The 19,913-nt window shown below is 44.5% G+C and overlaps 1 protein-coding gene across 1 annotated transcript in view; it reads left to right on the top strand.

The window, feature by feature from the left end:
* Nucleotides 1–16,952, top strand: part of RIPOR3 (RIPOR family member 3) — a 52,331-nt gene extending 35,379 nt beyond the window's left edge. The window contains exons 12-22 of the mRNA XM_054173621.1: nucleotides 6,521–6,650; nucleotides 7,605–8,189; nucleotides 9,323–9,462; nucleotides 10,277–10,409; nucleotides 11,154–11,262; nucleotides 12,417–12,578; nucleotides 12,706–12,864; nucleotides 13,937–14,139; nucleotides 14,368–14,451; nucleotides 15,374–15,464; nucleotides 16,554–16,952. Coding sequence (XP_054029596.1) covers nucleotides 6,521–6,650; nucleotides 7,605–8,189; nucleotides 9,323–9,462; nucleotides 10,277–10,409; nucleotides 11,154–11,262; nucleotides 12,417–12,578; nucleotides 12,706–12,864; nucleotides 13,937–14,139; nucleotides 14,368–14,451; nucleotides 15,374–15,464; nucleotides 16,554–16,651 — 1,894 coding nt within the window. The 3' untranslated portion in view covers nucleotides 16,652–16,952. The remainder of the gene's footprint in view (nucleotides 1–6,520; nucleotides 6,651–7,604; nucleotides 8,190–9,322; nucleotides 9,463–10,276; nucleotides 10,410–11,153; nucleotides 11,263–12,416; nucleotides 12,579–12,705; nucleotides 12,865–13,936; nucleotides 14,140–14,367; nucleotides 14,452–15,373; nucleotides 15,465–16,553) is intronic.
* The last annotated feature ends 2,961 nt before the right edge of the window (nucleotides 16,953–19,913 follow it).

Here is a 19,913-nt window from a genome sequence, read left to right as displayed (position 1 = left end):
ATTCAAATCTTGCTCCAAGCAATACATCTATAAAACATGAACAATCTTAAAGATGATGAGATGAATCTGAAAATAGCAGCATGTAGGCACAGTGGGAGGAAAATAAGTTGCCATTTTAGGGCAATCACTATTACCTGGCCACACTTTGTTAAAAATGAAGCTTTCTCAAAGCCCTAGCACCTTCAATATTTGCACTGTGATTGCAGTTATTGATATAAGCCCTGTTTTGTGCACTGCAGGGAAGCTTGGTTCCAGATGCACTTTTAAAATAGCTGAATATTTTTATAGTGCTTGTGATTGGTTACATTGTTTTATGTTTTATATCTGTACATGGATTTATTTTTTTTGGTAGTGGATTACTGATGTTATTAAAAGCAAATTCTCACTTTTGTGGATGCTGCACTTGAACTTCTTCCTCCCTCTAGGCACACTACCACAGATTTTGGAGTTAGTATCATTATATGTGCTTCATGGGACTCTCAGTCCATACTGAGAGACTTATCTGCAACAAATCAAAGTTTTTGTTTTAGCCTGTTTCCATTCCCCACCATTGGCCAGGGGTTAAACCTGGCCATCTTAGTGAAGTGGCCAATTACACAGCAGGCACTCTTTGCTTGTACTTTTGGATCCATATACTTACTGCAGTCCTCAGTTCTTCACAACCCAACATGGCAGAGAGGTGTTTGAACACACCTCTGTGATACCAACCTTCTTGAAAGCTCACTTTGTGATAACTTGTGGATCTAGGCTGACACCAGGAAAAGCAGAAGTAGAAGAGTGTGTAGGTTAGGAAGAGCAGGGAGCTAAGCTTTGCAAGGCAGGCTTACCTGTGACTCAGCCTTATGCACCTCTTCTCCAGCCATGCTGGTTGCTTGGCCTCTTAAAAATTACCCAGAACTAAGAAAGTTTGTATGTATTGAATGTCTGCTAAATGTGCCCCAAAACCAAACAGATCTTTCACTAAGAGAAACATTTCCCTGCCCTCAAGCTAAAGCAGCAAATATATTCTACAGTCAGACTTTATTTGGTTTAGGTCCTAATAACCTGTCTTCATTGTTGGACTCAAATCACCTCACTGTCCTGGTAACCACTAACAGCACAGGTGCCACAAGATTTTTCTGTTGCAATTCCTGCTGAAATGTTGATAAACAGTTTTCAGGTTGCATTGCTGGGCTTGGGGAAAGAAAAGCTTTATTTCTGAGCATACTGTTTTCTGCCTGTCTTTTGTGTATGCTGTGCTTCTTGACTGTACTGTTGACTTGTGCATGCCGTTGGGCTGGAGCAGAAGTCTTGGTGACTGCATCTGGAAGGTGTTTCCAGATGTACATATTGCTCCAAGCCAATGAGAAATAAACTCACACAGCAGAGTTTTGCCCACACCTTTTATTTCTGCCACTTTATCCTCCTGAGATCTAACAATAGGCATCAGTATATGTTTTGTTTTGGTGAGGTGCTCCAGCTGCTCTGAGACTTTAAAGGCCTCTGTTTCCTATTTGAGAGGCTGAGCTGCTAATTAGTTGGGTAACAGAGTCTCATTCCAGAAGCTTGCTGTGATCTTGCACTATAGGCCTTGTGAAACTTCCCCTGAGTCATGGCAGTTTGTTTGCATTCTCATTTGAATTTGAAAAATGTCAAGTGGGGATGGTGCAAACAGCATTGCATAAATATACTTTCCTTTTCATTGAAGTAGTTCTTTAAAAGACAGTTCTTTTAAATGAAGGCTGATTTAAAATAGTCTGTTTTGAAATGTGCATATCTTGGTATTGGGGAAGGAAGGAGAGAAGAGGGGCAGAGGAGGATAGATAGGCTCCTGTCCCTTCCTAACAAAGTCTGGTGCCTTTATTTGCCATCTCTCATCCATGCCAACAAAACTTGCTTTGGGTTTAACCTGCATGTAAAATGATCAAAGGCTCTACAGTTTCAGGGCAAGAAAGTACTGCAGACAGAACCCTTTGTTGCAGAGATGCTCTTCTTCTATAGGAAGTCTTCCTGAATTCAAGCCAAACGTCTTAAGTTTCGCTTGTGCAGTGAAGGAGACCCCTTCTTTATTGACCTGGATCTAAAATCTGGTTTTGCCCTAACATGGGAAGTGCTGCACTGAGAGATGGCACATCCACAGTGGAGTTTGGAAGAAATCACTTCTAACCTCTTCTTGTTAACCCACATAAATAGCACCTAACAGGTTCTGTTTGCTGGATCTAGTTGCTTGCCTTTCCTTGCTGTCAGTAACTTGCATAAATAATAATGCCCATAAGTTGCTCTTCCAAAAAGACTGTGAGGGAAACACCTTCCTCTTCTGGGGCACCACATTTTCTCAGGTGATAGTCTAAATCTCCAAGGCAAATGATACTTGTGACTGAGTTTGTTTGTTTGTTAAATACAATTCAAATTCTGTTGACACTCGATTGTTGCAGTAACTTGCAGCTCTGAATGCAGCTGCTGACTGGTAAGACGAGCGCTCCTGTGGCATTTGAGAGAACCATCACCCAGCTTTTAGAGCTGGAAACAGTTGAGCTGGGAGCAGGATTAGTGGGGATGCACTTTCTTTGCAAGTTAATGCCCACTTGGAATTTTTCAGTGTATGAGAAAACTCTGGCCTTGTCTCTGCTGTGTTTAAGCTTTGTGCAATTATTGGTGTCTCACCAAGTGGATTCTCCAGGGTGCTTCTGCACAGACCTGGCAGGCCCCTCCTCTTTGACAGCCTATTTGCTCAAGTTGTTTACAGAAATGAGAAGCTGTGTGGTGATAACTCCTGGTGTTTCTATTTTCAAAGACAGAACATTCAAAATAACAGCTGCTTTTCCTTTGATTTAAGAATAACTAAACAGATGCAGCTGATTTGCCCAAACTGTACTGAGAGGCAAGCTTTCAGTCTAGACCTGCTTTGTGAGAAATCCAACTGTAGATCACTCTTCCCTTCCAAATGTATGTTTTCTTTAAATAGGCCTCTAGTCTTTTGGACTCTAACAAAAGTTCCTTCAGTTCCTTTATAAAATATGCCATGAAGGGTGAGAATGAGCTTGGGCCCATTGCAGAACAGCTTTGTTGGCCAGTTTGGCAGAAGACTTTGGGGTTTTTTTTGCCAACCTAAACAGCAGTCTGAATTCTCTCTCTCACATGAAGGACAAAGAGAAAGCCTGTATTTTCTTTTCAGAACTTCAGTTAGCTCCCTGTACTGGGATCTAAGGCTGCCAGCCAGAGCCACTCTTGTGATTTCTGCCTGCCTTGACTGTGTGCTGGCCTGGCTCACAAGGGATTGTGGAGTAGGAGGGAAGAAAAACCTTAAAGGAGAATAAAAAAGGAAAGTCTAGGTGTTTGTGGGGTTTTTGTTTGGTTGGTTGTGGGTACTTTTTATACATACCTACTGGTGGTGTTTCTGGTGGTGGCAAAAAAAGCTGATATGGATAGGTGGTAACTCATGCAGGTATCATTAGGCACCCGTTCATCAATGCACCTCTGTGCTTTGGATGGAGTTGATGTTTCAGAGCTCAGCCTTTTGTGATGAGCTGTACTAACCTTGAAAGGGGTGTTTATTTTAATGGGTAGGAGGAAGGTCACAACAGGCACACTTAATTACATGGGCATTTTCACTTGTGTTCAACAGGGGGAAAAGAAATTTGAGGAGCAACAGAGTCCAATCCAGCCGACCAGAATGATTTCTTCTGGATTAATGCAAATCAGGGTTCACAGCCTTAGTAGGGAGATGTGGTCCTATCCACCAAGACCCTTTCTGGCCTTGGTGGTATTTAATACATAGAGCTACTGGACAGCAGGAGAGCGATTAGAGCACTGTCTTGGCAGTGGGAGAAAGGAATGCAGATCCTCTGGGGCTGAAGAGTGAAACAAGTTCAGTTTCTCTCTGCTCCTTCCTGGTTTATGCTCTCAGAGGAACATAAGTAATTTTAAGTGTCCTCCTTACACACCCAACAGGAAAATGTAGCAGGGTGAGGGAACTGGTAGAAATCTCAAGTATCTCATTCCTCCATGGGTTTGGTGGTTGTGACCTCACTAGGAATCCACGTGCAGTGCTGACAAGGTTGAGCTACCACTCAAGGTGTGTGGATGCAAAGCTTCTGATGTCATGGGAGGTTCAATCTAGGAAACATGAACTCTGAGGCATTGTAAGCCTCTGCTGGGTCAGGCTGGGCCTGTGTGTTTAGAACCCAAAGTCCTACAACAATGCAAGCTAAGGAGAGCTCTGTGCTACATTTACATTTGCCTTAGCAGTGGCAGCATTGTAGTGTTCTGCACTTAGTGCCCATGTTGTAATTAGCCATAACCAAAGGCCAATGGGTTTGGCAATATAGAAGGGAGACAACAGAGGTGATCAGGCATAGGGAGCCCCTTTCACATGTAATAGAAGTTTTTGTTCTTGAAAAGGTGCTGATGGCTAATACTGTGCAGACATACAGATGTTCACTGTGGGAAATGTGGAGAGGAAATTATTAGCCATGGTTCCTCTCTGTGCAGCCAGGGAGAACCCCCCCATGTCAAAGTAATTGTTCCACAATTTGAAGTTAAATGATGACTTTTCCACATGGTTTTGACCTATGCAGAGATTTTGTCAGTGATTTCAGGAAGCAGCCTGACAAGCTAAGGAAAAGTGTGTGACAATGGAAGGCAATAGTCTGCTTGTAAAGTCTGGTGTGTGACAGATCGTAGCTGTGGATTGCCTCCTGTTTGTGTGTCTGGGGAAAGCCTTCTATATTGGACTTCTTTCCTATGCTCATCCCCTGAGTATCCTCCCCTGGTTTCTCTCAGTGTCAAGATGCTGGGAGAGAGGGATTCATAGATCTATCCCACTATGATCTTTTGTTTGCTGTAGAAGTGTGGAACAAGGAGATGGATCCTGCCTGAAGAGCTCACAACCAACCAATAATAAATGCTGTGGAGCAGACCTGATGCTTCTATTCATGCTTGGCTTCTCTCAACTTGTTACCTTGCAGTAACAGGCAGGGTGTGCTGGCTTGGAGGGCAGCTGAATTGCTGTGTTTTCCTAGAATGTTTTAATATCTGTTAAAGGGGCAAAAGAGATTTAGCTTGTTATTCTTGTCCCCTTCCCCCCACAGTGTTGGTTTGCATTAAGGCATTGCTATATTAAAAGCTAAAAAAGAGGGATGGATCCCTGTGACTCTTCTTAAGCAACATTATGGATGGGGGTGATTTGCTTCCATCACTACACACAGCACTTTGGCTTAAAGGCTCTCTCTGTCAACCCCCCAAATTTATTTTCTGCACAGTGAGACAATACAGATGGTGGTTAATGTGACTCCCTGGGACTGACCTGTTTGTTGAACCCCAGCTGGGTGACACTGGTTAATTTAGCCAATTAACCTGTATTAGGTGAGCTCAGAGAGTATTGCCTCCATGCTGAGCAAGGCAGTGGTGTGTTGCACCACAGGATGCTGTTGGGAATTGTCCTTGTGCAACAGGAGAAGCTGGAGAGAATTGGAGCTCTGCTCTTTGGCTTTTGCTAGAGAGCAGAAGCTCCTTGCCCTATAATTGATTAGTCCTTGTTATTGTTTGGCTCTTTTCAGACTTTTGGTGGTTCTGTACTGAACAGCTAAATGCAGCTGAATTTATCCTACCATTTGGTCATTCTGTTTACATCAATGAGAGTACAGATTCCTTCTAAGCAATTTTCCCCTCCCGTCCTCCCCACCTTCCAAAGGCCAGGACTGAACTGCAAAAGCAAACTTTCTCTTGGTGCCCCAAGACATATCAGTAGGGAACAAAAGTAACATGTAGTAAAAACAAACTTGCTTTACTTAGCCATGAGAGGGAAAACATGTTTAAAGTTAGCTGAGTTCATTTTGGGAGTTCATCCAAGTTTCTTTACACTGCTTTGCAAAGGAGTTGGGAAACTGATGGCTGTGTTGGGAAGTCTTCAGAGCAGGACTGGTCAAACTCTTGTAGCCCATAGCCAGTGTCCTCTGCAGCTACAACTGGATGCATCCCTGACTGTAAGAACCACACACTTTGCCAAATACCATTGCAAGTTTCCTCTGCCAGCCTAAGGAGTTGATATTAACATTGGAGGGATAATGAAGTTTTTCTAGTGGCTCTTCCAAATGGTGTGTGCTCTGCAGGAGGGAAATTAATGTCAGTTGTCCTTTAGGATGTGTTGTGTTTCCTTCCTATCTGGTGTGGAGTATGTCTCAGTAGCTGCCAGCAAACAGCCTGGTCTATGCTTGCTGGCACTGGTGTGTGCAGGGATGCTGCAGAAGGACAGGGAGCACTTCAGACCTTTGGTCTGTTGGACTCTTCTTCTCAAGACTGTGGCCCAGGTCTCTGTTCAAAAGCCACTGAGAATTCCATGAGAAATACAGAACCTTTTAGCTTGAGTTCCTCTGTTGGTGCAAGCAAAGACATTGGCCAGAGAGGCAGTCTCTGTTTGCTTTTATTCCCTGTATTGTTTACTAAGTGTCACAGTTCAAATCCTAAGAGCAGCTGCTGCTACTGAACATCACCATGCTTTCTGGTCTTAATGACACCTAGGCCTTTATGTCTTCTGCTACAGCCCCTTTGACACAGAGAACCTGTTTTTGTCACCTGGAAGCACTGCCAAGTTTTCTGTGGGTAGCAGGAAGAGCTTGTTGTACAACTGGACCCCACCAAATACTCCCAGCTTCAGAGAGAAATACTACCTGGTGAGTATGCAAAGGCAAGAAAAATGCACAGCCCAGCCCTGGGACTTGATTTTGGATTAGGTTAAGCTATTAAGAACACCTTCAGAAATGTGTAAACACAGCACTCCAAAGCCTTTGCAGCTGATTTTGTGACTTTGGCTTGCTTGTGGGCTTTTCAGGTTTAGCATATTCCCCATGGCAGCCAGAATGGTAGGGGTGTGGACAGCTGCTCTAATGGTCTGTGGTGGAAAGCAGCCTGGGAACCAGTCACTGTCAGTAGCCCTGGAGCAGAACGGTGTCTTAGAGACGCTCTGTGATACCAGCTTTCCTCTTCCTCAGCCCTTTTTTTTGCTGAGTGTAGTCCAGGGGAGCAGAAAACTCCATGGTTTCCCCTTCATTCAAGAGGGGTTTGTTTTAATGGTTTAGTTGTGTTTGGGTTGTGTGGTTCTTTTTTTATGATCCTGTTAATTCTGCCCTACATCTCAAATACCCAAAACATCACACATAGGTTCTCCTAACACCAAGCCTAAGTCAGGTTTGGCATTGCCTCACCAAGGCAGCAGAAGATGCAGTCTTTTTTGGCCAGTAGTGTGTATTATGTGCACAAGCTAAGTTGGACTCTTCAAAATGAACAGTTCCTCTAACCTCTGCAGTCATGTCCTGTCCTGAGCTGATGTGACCCTAAAGCTGCTTCACACAAACACTTTTTCAGCTGTCTTGGTAACTGTCAGAGGACAGATCAAAGCACAGTTAGTACTGCTCTGCTTAGTTTCTCCAGTAGGCTCTTGGTATTTTCTTACAGTAGTTTCTTTTGTCCAGTCTAAGCTGGCCTGGCTCTCTGTGCAGAAGAGCCCTCTGGTTTTGGGCAGTCTGGGGGTGTCTGTTTCCAAGAACAGGAAGCTTTAGTGCCCCATCTCAGATGGGCTTTCATGCTTTTCTATGTGTGTGTTCTCACGTACAATCTATTTGCTGCAGTCTGTTTTGCAACAAAGGCAGAGCCAAGGGGATATAAGTGATGAAGCTCAGCCTCCCAGCATATGGAGCTACCTGGCTGCCTGTGATTTTGATGCCCATGGGAGGAGCAAGCCTCACATTCCTGCAGAGACAAGCGAGGCAGACTCGTTCAGCTCCGAGGATCAGAGAGGGACGGAATCCAGAAACACAACTCCAGCTCCAGACCACAGGCCGCTGCCTTTGGTGATTATTCAAGAGAGCTGTGGGGAAGAGCGACAGCATCCTCCTCCAACTCACACAACTCTGGATATCCTGAAGAAGACTCCATGCATGGATGGATTTCCAAATAACCCCTCTGTTTTTCTGCATAGTCACAAAGATGGCAGAGATTCTTTCAACCAGACCAGAAATCGCCGTAAGACAGAGCAAGAAGATGTGAGCCAGAAAGGCTTGGGTGCTGCAAATGACCTAAAACTTGATGGACACACAAAGTCAATTGATAAGACTCTCCAAGAAGTGTTAAACTTGCTGAAATTACATGGTGTGGGGCAAGCCCAGCTGGAGAAACTGGAATACCAGGTCTCATCTCTGCGAGATAAACTAAAGGTATGGTGGTTTACTCTTGGTAGGTGCTGTGGCTTCCATCCTCACTGCTGCAGCTGTTGAAATTCCACGCCCTGTGGGGGATTTTATTTAATGGTTACCGAGGGCATGTTCCCAAGTAGTAAGTTTGGCCACCAGAGGTCAGGCGCTCCTCGGAAGAAGGCAGCCTGGAGAGCTGACTGCTCAGGAGCTCGGTCTTGCAGAGCGTCTCTCCGGGACAGCCTGCAAACGCTGTGCACAGGTCTATGACCTGGAAAAAGAAATGAAGAAACCACATGTGGTCAAAGTGGAGGCTACTCTGGGCTAAGCAGAATCTGAACTGCACAGCAGAGCCTCTGCATTTGGGGCTGCTTCTATCTTTTGCTGGTGTTTTCCAGATTTAGTACACCTTAAGATGACTGCCTCAGTTCATCAAGCCTAATGTTCCTCCAGGATCCCTTAGCTTGCAGGCAGCTCAGTCTGCCTGACCACTCATACGATGCTGAAAACTTTTCTCTAGAGGAAAGGTCCTGGAGAAGAGCTTTCTGCAAGCAGTGGCTTGTATTACAAACTGGGCAGCACTGTAGTACTTGGGGCCAGCGTGCAGACTTGGGAGATAAGACCTGTAAGACTTCATCTGAGGTCTGGAATAATAAATGTTGTTAACAAATCTGCACTGGCTTCCTATTCCAGTGCAACCAATTCCCAAATAGAAAGTAACAAAGCCAAATCTCTCAAAGCAGCCTTTCCAAGAGGGAGAAAATTAGTGGTCAGATGAAATCCACTGTTGCATAGTATCAAGGAACTTCAATATCAACAACCCCCTAAAATTCCTACTTCTGGATCTGAAACAAGGAATAAGTGAAAAGTGCCCTAATGGCAGAGGATGCAGATAAAACCAACCATCTTTCCTACCACCCTTACTGGGCATGGAAATCCAGACTGAAATACTTCAGTGTATTTGGAATTTTATGAGCAGCATCATTTTGGGATCGGAGTGCTGTGCCAACAGCTAACTTCCCTGACGTACTGACAATAACATCAGAGAAGCAAATTGATTTGTTATTAAGAGTGGTCTGGAAACCAGCAAAGAACTCCTGTGAAATTGCTTGCTAAGCACAAATAACAACACACTTTTCCTTCCCTTCCATCAACAGCCAAAGCCACTTCTTCACAAACATTCATCTGTGGAAAGTTTAATGGTGGAGACAGTACTGGAAAGTTTTGACTTCTTAAACACTGACTGCAGTGCTGATGAGCTTTCATTGTTTGGAAGCATAAGAACAGCCAGTATCAGGTATGTATCTGCAGCCCCTTATTACAGGAGACAAGGGAAAGGGGCCAGGAGGGCAGATCCCAGAAACATCTACTGGTGCCTTACCCTTGGCTGAGGAACAATAGTGCAGAGCTGCTCTTGCTGAGAAATCAGTGCTTTGTCTGCTCTGAGACCTGTAACTCAGATTACCTGCCAGACTGCAATGGCAGGAAACTTCAGCTGCATTTACAGAAAACACAGCAGAGTGGTACCCACAGCATGATGCAAGCCCTAATGTGTGTGAGACTGCTAGAAACAGATCACAGCAAAGAAGCTTATCAGGATGATGCTGAACAGTTCTGCACTAGGGAGGGGGAGAGCTTACAGAGCCCTTTCTAGCTGCTTTTCCATTTGAATTTGGTTTTGTATTTGGTAAGTTGTATGGCACTGAAAGTCACAGTCTGGAGCTACCAGCCTAATCCTGGGAGATTTACTACACTCCCAGTGTCACTGAGGTGGTAGAACACCCCAGGATTTGTCTGTTGTGTGCTGCTTTTGCAGTTCCCCTGCTGCAAATGAGCCAGCAGCTCAATTCACATTATCTGGAAGCATCGTTTATCAGTATTGAGTCTCCAAAATGGGATTTTGTGGGATCAGCTGATCTGCTCTTACTGTCTTGGAATGAGTTTTAGGAATAAAGTCCTTGTGTTTTAAAGCAGTGTTATAAATGCAATTAAAAAGGGTGTTATCTGTGAAGTGCCACCTTACTTGAAGGCTGCTCTTGAGACTGCACATATTGATATTTATTTGTTGATAAGAGTTGTAACTCATCTTTTTTAACCTCTCATCTCAACAGCACATACAATGACAACACACTTCAGTCCCTGAGCTGTGACATAAAAACAGAAACAAGAGATGTAACCACTGGTGATGACAACCTGGACACACTTCTGATAACTCATCTGAAGTTGTGCAGAGGTCTTCTGCAGGTAAAGAATAGCCTGTGGGTGTCCAGGGCACTGGTTGCAAGTGTTGATTCTGCTTAGGGCCAAAAGCTAATTTGTAGCTGGTTCCCTTAGAAAAGCAGGCAGCTGTAGAACAGAAATTGAGTCTGAACCATGCAGCACACAGATATGTATGCACAGAATGGGGCATACAAATCTCTGCTGCTTTTTTCTCGGCCTCTGAGTTTGGCTGAAGCCCTAAGCAATACCTTTGTGCCCAAAGCAGACAGCTAATGCAGGACAGATCTGAGTTGAATTCTGTATTGATAACAGGTGATCAACTGTTGCAATGAATGAAAAACTGTTAAACTAGTAGCATGGAGGGCAAGAATGAACTCTTATTTCCCCTTGAGACCTCATTCCTTAATTTCAGTTGTAGAGCTCAAGCACATTGTTGTCCTCAAAGCATTGCCTCACATGAGGATGGGCAGCAGAAGACAGTGCATCTATTACTATTGATCTGCTGCACAGTTGTGTATGGATGGGGGCAGAGAAGAATGTCAAATGCTAGAGAGCCTGTCCCAGCATAATGTGATTGACTCATCCTGTTGTGCTGAGCAGCTCTGCACAAGTGACTTGTCCATGCTGTGATGGGAAAAGAGACCTTTTGAGAGCAGCTGAGGTGCTTTCTCACAGATTTTGAGATGCTCCATTCTAAGAAATCTTCAGTTATCTGGAGCATGATCCTGCCTTGGTTTCACTTACTAAAATAAGCATGTTGCATTGCAGAAACTGAAGTCACCCAATGTAGCCCAGGTTGTCCAGGAGAGCATTTTGGAAGAAGTATCTGAGCAGACACAAGTCCTGGGGAATGTCTTGGACATGTCTGTTGAAGAAAGTAAGTAACTGCATTATTCCAAGGCATACCAGAGATGGGGGAGATACAGGCACCTCTGCTTGAGCTTCCTTACCAGCATTCACAGAGCTACAGCACCTCTTACTTCTGGGTTCTTAGAAAACACAGGGCCTCTCTGTTGTTTGGTCTCTTTTTCCCTACAAGGTAGGAAAAGGTTTGAAGTTTGGCTCAAAGAAACAGTAGCTGACCTGGTCTGGCTTGGAAACAGCAATGTTATTAATGATGGAGTTTGTAGTCAGAGAACAGCAGAACAGCCTTCATAAAATCCTCTTTTTCTATGTCTGCTTTTCCTTGGTAAGCAAACAGCCCAACTTCTGTACACACTTGCAGAAGCTGTGTGTGCAATTTTGCCCATTGCCCTCTTGCCCTTAGTAAATGCTTCCATTGACTGTTGGATGTGACAGGATGATCAAGGCACGGTGAGAGACTTTGAAGGCTTTTGTTCTTGTCTTGGTAAATAGAGTGGCAAGAATGCAAACTTCAGTTGGAAGCATGTGCTGACAGATTCCATCCTGAAGGATGTGAGAATAAACTGTTCCCTAGAGCACTGCTCTGAAGGGCCTTTGGCACAATATGATGAGGGAAGCGTAGGAGTCTCAAATGCACAACTCAAGTTCAACATCTCTATAAGCAAGACTGAGAAGTGGTAGAGTTTGAATCAGAGTGAGCAACCACAGGGTAATGCTTCAACTGCTCTTCTGAAGCATTTGATGGAAGAGAGCCTGCCTCAGCCTGTGCACTGAGGTTGAGAGTTCACTTGTGAAGCTGCCTACGACAGGATCTCTACAATGCTTGGAAACAGCACAGCTCTTGCTGATAGAAGCGGAAACAAACTGACAAAGTTCTTCTGAAACCTGACTCAGGTGCTGAACAAAATGAGAGGCAGGAGAGCTGCTAGGTGTCTCATTTGGGTCTTACAATGACAGCTCAGGAGCTCAGCCCAAGCTTGGTGACATCAGTGCTTGCAGATGTTGCAACACTAGCAGCAATTCTCCATCTTTGTAACGCAAACACAAGTTCATGCTGACACATCTCTGGCTATGCCATCTGGTGCCTAACTTCTCCTGTGAAATCCAGAATCTGTTGGAGCTCATGGATTTTCAAATGTGACTTTTCTATTCTTTCCCCTCCCCCAGTTATTCAGAAGACTAAAAAGAAGAAGCACTATCTGAAAATCTGGAGTGATCTTGCAGAGCCTGGCAGCATCTTGTTCACTTCAGCAGAGAGATTCCGGCATGCACTGAAATACACACTGATGCTCAAAGTGAGGGAGAAGTACCCCCACCAGCTGGAAGCAGGTACCAGCCCCTTCCCTCGGCACAAGGCCACTCTGCCTTCACCTTATTGCATGGCTAAAAATTGTCCTGAGCAGTTTCCTTCTAACCAACCTATATCCTCATTTGTTCTTTCCTGCCTTACTTCCAGTGCTGCAGAAGTTGCTGGAGCAGATCACCACCTGTGAGGGGTTGCTGCCTTCCCCTCCCCTCCAAACAGAACTGGTTACTTTATTCCAGTTTTATAGCTATCTGGAGAAACACCATATCACCAGCCTGGAGAAACACCTGGGAAAACTTGCCAAAGAAGGTAAGTTCTTGGCTTCTTCACTTGAACTGATAGGTCCAGCAGCTGGCTGTTGCTCTCCAGATTTCTCTTTGAGATACACTGCCAAAGCAGAAAGCAGCCCAACCACTGCCCTGACAATCCTCTTCTGACTGTGCACTTAGAACAGGAAATACATACTTGACTCCCATATCTAACCAGGAAGAAACAAAAGGGAGGTGTGAAGGATGAGTTTCCATTAAGGGCCCTCAAGAGTGAGTTCTGTGATGTTCTGAAGTTAGAGCAGAAACGAAGCTGGCAGCAAATCTGCAGCTGGAGTCAAGAGCTGAGCAAATGGCTGGAGCTTTGTGTGACTGCTGCAGCTGTAATCAGACACAGATAATAGCAATACCATTGGAGAGGTTACTAACGTGCACTTTCTGGCATGAGGTAGCCAGTGTCTTGCCGAAGCCTGCTCCAACAGCTGAAAGTACTTTAAAACTTAGTCTGTACCACAAAAGAAGTATTTTTAAAGCACTCCTGATCTTGGCTGCATCTTCAGTCTTATTTTGATGCAGATGATTCATGAGGACTTGTGCACTGCTAGGCAGAGCAGAAGACCTGGAACGTTCTTCCAATTGAAACTGTAAATCCAGTGCCTGATTTCTTTTGAACACACAGAGGGTTTGCTCTCTGAGCAGTACAGCTGGATGGGTCAGAAAGGCTTTAAACTATTTTGCTGTGCTGAGTTTTCTTTACTTTGGCAATATCCTGCTCGTCCTAGCATCCAAAGCTGCGAGAGTTCTGCACTCTCTTGTACTCGGTGCACTCGAGCCCTGAAAGGGTCAGGTCGTGGCTGCAGCCTGTGAGCTAACACTGAAATAATCATCTCTGCTCCATTTGTCAGACTGTCTTGGTAGGGAAGGAAATGGAACAATGACAGGGAGAGAAGACAGGATGGTCAAAGGGGCACTTGTCCTGACTGACTTCCTGCCGTGCTTGGCTTGCTTGTGGGCCGTGTCAGTAATTATTTGTGACTCAAAGGGATCGAGTTAGAGTTTGTCTTCTCTTGATAACATCTTCATTTGTCAGTGAGGCTGAGCCCTTTCACTTGCAGTAATGCTGATTGAGGAGCTACAATGCCCTGGACGCCTGAAGACGCTTAAAAAACTGAAAGGAAAGCGCCTGAACAAACTGCAGCCTCTGCCACAGACCCTGCAGCTCCTTGGCATTTTACAGCTGGATGACAACCACCGTGTCAGCAAAGCAGCCACTTCCTGCCTCTCCCGGGCAGCAGCAAACAAGAGCTTCAGGGAAAAGGTAAAGCTGCAGCTCTTGCCTGCTTTTCTAAGTGGATGCTGAAACACATGGGACTTGTTTTACCCTGTAAGAGCTCTGATGCCCTCTCCACACATCTATTACCTAGAAGCTAAACAACATCAGTCTCCTGTACCCTTGGTTCATTTTAAGCAGATAAAATGGTGCTGTCAGTCTGGAGTGCTTGGTTATGCATAAGCTTATCAAGCCTTTATTCTTTTTCTCTCTCAGGCTCTTCTATTTTACACTGATGTTTTAGCTGACCGTGATCCAAGACTTCAACAGGCTGCATGTCTGGCTCTTAAAAACCTCAGAGTAAGTATTTACAGCTCTATTTTCCTGTGCCTGTCTGCCCAGGATTGCTAGATGCAGAATTGTACCTAGCTTTGGTTTGGTTTTAAGCTGGCAGTTACTTTTTTCAGCTTCCTTCTACTTGGAATTAACGAATGGTTTGGCTGCCAAAGTTCCCCACTGTCAATGTTGTTATTCAAAAGGCAGCAGGCAGAGCGAGCTGCAGGCAATCTCGAGGTGCCTCAGTTTGATCTGCCAGACACAGCACAATGGCAGAAAGGATGTTTTCTGACTTCTGCAATGTTGTCAGTGGTGAAGGACAACAGACACTGTCTGAGGAGAGGGCATCTAGCATGTGGAAAAATGAGCAGCAGTCAGCTAGCTGTGGAGCCTAAAGGTTTAACTCTAGGAACTGAGTAAAATCAGTATTTTTAACAATAGCTGATCACAGGCAGCACATTAAACTAATATTTGCATTGCTATTGTATGTAACTGTCAGAACAGATGTAAAACTTTCCAACAGCCACAAGTCTGTCTGAAGTTAGTTTGCACACAGGGGATTGTTGTGAGTTCTACAAACATGCAGTCACAAGACAGGCCCAACAAATCAGAGCCTTAATCTCAAAGCCAGATTTGCAAAGCAACTGTTGCCCTTGCATGATGTGCATTAACTCTCTCAGTGGAGGAAGGCCCTGGTTGGTTTTAGGCTAATGTAATGCTTCTGCAGCAGTGACCTGTAGTACCCTAGAACTCTTTCATGTCATTAAGCAAGACAAAGTAGCAGAGGTCAGATCACACTGGGAAGGATGAAGTGCAGGCAGGTATGTTGGGGGAGAAAAGAAAGGTCACAGCAGAACTCAGATGCCAGAGGAGATGGAGTTAATATCTACATGCTTACCTTGCAAAAACTGCTTATCAAGATGCAAATTTTTCTGTTCTCAAACAGGGTGTTGAGAGTATTGAACAAGTTGCCCACCTGTGCCAGTCTGAAACAGAGGAAGTCAGGAATGCAGCCAGGGAAACGACACTCTCCTTTGGTAAGTCTTTTGTACAACCCTAGAAGCACAGACCTTGAGAAAAATCCTGTGAAAGAGTGCAGAACAAGAACAGGCTGGAAGCTCTGCCTCAACAGATCTAAGGCAATGTAAATAGTTCATGAGCAGGCATTTCTTACTGTTAAGATAAACTTTGTGTCACACACAATAACCAAAGGCTCCCAGCAAAGCTGGGAGAGCCAGACCAAGAGATGACTGTAGGATGAAGTGCTCAAAGGACCACTAAGCTTTTTTGAAAGGTGGCAGATAAGTAGTGGAAGTGCTGATGGAGTCCTCTTCATACAGTGCTGCCATCAGTGCTTTTCTCTTCCTGGGGTTTGTAAAATGGTCATTTGAACCTGGCAGTCCACAACAGAGCCTCTTGTGGTGCTGAGATGAGCTAAGTTGTTTCAGGGAACATTTCTATCAGAACAACAAGAGGCTCTTCAGGTCTGCTCATCTTTCCTAGCCACTTACAGACTGACTGGTTACTTCTAATCTTGATGTTCCTATTCTTTCTTCAAATGGTTCCACTCTGAATCCTGGTAAAGAGTGCAAAATAAATGGTTTATTCTGGTTCATTACTGTTACTTCAGCAGTAGCTCCACACTGGAGTACAGCTGCTCATGAAATGTCAGTGTTTCCAATTGGTTACTGTTCAGTATTTCTGCTTCTGTTGAGGGCACAGCAGAACGGCCCAGGCTGAACCTCTCAATACCCAGCTGCTACAGGGACTGTCCACTTTACCCAGGGTACAGTCATTTCCCCTTTCTGTTCTTCCTAAGAGCATTGGAGTTCATGCTCTGCTGTGGGGATCTCCAGCCCTGCTTCACAGAAATTCACATCTATTTCAAACAAGTTTTCCAGCTGTGGTGCTCCAAGCCCTTACTCTTGTGGAAATGGTTACACAAGGCCTGAGTTTTCCACGGTGGCTTCTAGCAGTTTCCCTTAGAGAGGCGTTTGTCACTGCTGAGAGCTCCTGTTAGTTCTGAACAAGGTCACAGCAGAAGTATTTCTAGAGTATCACATTTCTCAAGGTGTTTCTAACTGCTTTTTCTTCCTCACCATGGGATGTGTTTTCTTTCTCCCCAGGTGAGAAGGGCCGACAAGCCTTCGAGAAAATGGACAAGATTTGCTGTGAACTAAGAGAAACTGCACAAGAGGCTGAAATTGAAATCACAGTATTTTAGTTGTGGAATATGAGGAGCTGAATCACTCCTCACAGCCACAGATGAGGGTTTGGTTTTGTTGTTTATCAGTGTCTGGTTTACTTATGTTCTGCCCTGCTCTAGCCATGCTGCACTGACAGAGGGCAGGTCTGTTTCCAAAGGTGGGGGGGGAGAGTTTACAGTCTGCACCAAGGAGCCTGGAATGTGTTTTTCCACACTCAGCACATAGTCAAATACCAAGTGCTGAACAGATAAAAACTAGGGTCTCTTGGGGTATGGAAGCAGGTTTTTCCATCTTGGTGGAATTATCTGTCCCTGCTCAAACTAAATCAAAGATCCATTCCCCCCTACAATATTTTATTAATTGGACATTTCTCAAAAAGGAGAGAAGGGATCACTCTCCAGCAGTCCCCTCTAGAAACAACAGATCATTTACATCAACTAGCCTGTGCATGGAGAAATCTAGCAGTGTTGCTTGGAGGTGGGTTTTTCATCTTGTACAGTTCATCTGCAGGAGGAAAGTTTGTTACTTCAAAAGCCAATTTCTTCACCACAAGTTAGGACAGGTTCAAGCAAGGACAGGTACTGAGTGTCTATCCTCAGCAGTTTCCAGCAGGAAGGTATGTATTGTATTTGCCATGTGCCACATGACACCTCCAGAAGGTGCTTTGTGGTGTTCTTTATAAAACTTAATTCAATTAATCATAGATCAAAACTTCTTCTAATCTACAGCCTGTGTCAGGCTCTGTACTTGGCACTTGGGTAAATTAGGGGAGGGCAGCCCTAACAAGAAGCCTGGCTTCAGGTCAAATACTTGAAAGGGTTAGGCTTGTGTGTATATATTTTATATATATATATATATATAAACTTTTCTATTCTGTATTTATTTGTTGGATTTCATACTGTTTTCTAAAATGCTAATAAAACATTTGAAATGAGTTCCTGCAAGTGCTTCACACCGCTGTGCTTTGAGCACTGTGGACAGGTATAAGGAATAAACTCCCAAAGGGAATGAAGACATTTAACAGAGCCCCTTACCTCGACAGCTCTCTGTCATGTGCCCATGGTTTGTATTCCACCTGGGAGAAGTTCAGATGTGGCTGGCTGGAACAGGCTGAACTATGGTTCTGCTGTTGGTGTTTAGTTGGGGAAGGTCTGGTTGGCTCATACCATCGACATCGTCACGAGTGAGCTCTGGGCAGCGGGGCCATGGTGTTTCAGTTACACTGGTCCAGAGGAAACAAAACCTGCTTACCTGTGCTCTAACTCTGATTTGAACTTAGATTTATTTTAAAGTAGGGGAAGGAAGTTGTTCTATTTCAGTAAGCTCTCTGCTTGCTCAGCTGTCTCTCCTTTTCTCCTTCACTAGAAGGGAGAAAGGAAAAGAGACAGAGCAAGAGGCAAGGGCAGCCCAGTCACATTTTTGACTGTGCCTGAGGCCAGTCTCTGAACTCCAAGCACTAAAGGTGCTGACAGTTTGTGAAGGGCACTGTGAAAACTCATTGCAGCTGTTCCAATACCACTTCATGAAACCACTGAAAATTCTCCTTTCAAGCACCTCTCCTCCAGCTGTAGCCTTACTTGAAAATATAAACAGAAAGGTAACTACTTCAGTGCAGGGATGGGAATGGAATGACTGCAGCTGCTGTAACACAGACAGGTACAGCACCACATCCCCACCAAACAGCTTCAGGTTAAGGCACAACTGAAGCTCTTGCAACAAAAGGTCTTCTTGAGAAGCCTAGAGGAGGCACAGGCTACTCATTTCACTTACTCTCTCCTTGGAGCTCAGACCTACACCTTTGCTCTTAGAGTCAGTTTCTTTCCTCCACAGGAACCCCCACCAAAGGTCCTGCTAGCCCCGCCTTGCAGGCGCACCCCCCGGGCAGGCGGCGGCTCCAGCCCGGTGCAGCCAGGAAGCAATCACACTCGAGCACCACCTTTAAAAAAAAACCTTTTTTTTTTCTTTTTATTGTTACAACTAAAATGAGAACTGAAAACTTGTATGGGAATTGAAAAAAAACTGTACAACTTGACCAGAACCTGTGAGGTCTTTGCAGCGGCTTACACAAAAGACGAGATACCTGAAAGTGTATCATACCAAAACATTCAGCGCTTTTGTTTTTCATTTACTTCTTTTTTTTTTTTATACAAAAAAAAACCAAACCCCTTTTTATTCTATGGCAATCTGTAAAAAAGAAAGACCTGATGAGTAAATATTTGCTTAAGGCATATAGCAGAGCAGCTCACTAACTTTCTAACAAGTTTAACATGGATGTTTGTCCGTGTTTTGTTTTGTTTTCCCCCTCCCCCCCCAAGAATAGGTTAACCGATACACCCACTTTGAAACGCTACTGTATATACACCCCCAAACTACTACATACAGATAGAGGACATCAAAACAGAAGTGGTGACAGTTCAGTATTACAAGCCTTATGCACACCTCACAGGGCTTGTGGGACGTTCCACTAAGTTCTGGAGCTGTAACAGGTGAAGGAAATGGCAAAATAACGTAGGCAGGAAGGAGATGTTCAACCTCTTAGCTGCAGAAACTTTCTCTTCTTAAAAGAGTGGACAAGTGACCTGTTCTAGATTTGAAGGAAGGACTCCCTGCTTTCCTCTCAAGCCTAAAATTTAAACTATTCCACCTTGGGAACAGCATGGAGAGGGTTTTGTTTCTTTGTTTTCAGTGGGGCACTGCTTCAGGAGCCTGTACCTGCACAGATCAAAGCACACTGCTGAGATCCTGCAAAAGAGGCTTTCTCTCCTCTCCCTCCTCCAGTGCAGCTTTGAAGGCAGCACAGCAAGCCATACCCTGAAATCATGGAGCTATTGCTTTGCCTCGAGTGATCAGAGGTGAGGTGTGAATATGGCTTACCAAACTCTCTGGAATGTCTGTACTATACTTACTCAGCTGAAATGAACCATGCTAACAATCGGGTTACACCGAGTACGCAGCAACTCGAGAGGAAGTCATGCCAAGTGTATTAGGCGAGTACATGTCATCTGCTAAACACCACAGCAGTCTACTGCTGAACGAAGATACTTCCAGCAACACCCTTTGAACCACAGCCACTTAATGATCAGTTCATGCAAATATAATCTGGGCACATCAGTAAGCAGAAATATTAAGTTCTTTCACCTTTCAAGCACATGGTGTTTCATCAGGACACCAGGAGACTTCACATGCATTTTAATACAAAGGGGCTACAACTGTTGCCTCAGAACAATATTCTACCAGCTGATGGAGAGAATAGTGGGGGGGACAAAGCAATCACATACT

The sequence above is a fragment of the Dryobates pubescens genome, chromosome 26 (assembly GCF_014839835.1).
Source record: "Dryobates pubescens isolate bDryPub1 chromosome 26, bDryPub1.pri, whole genome shotgun sequence".
Lineage (NCBI taxonomy): Eukaryota > Metazoa > Chordata > Aves > Piciformes > Picidae > Dryobates > Dryobates pubescens.
This window is presented reverse-complemented; position numbering and strand designations above follow the sequence as displayed.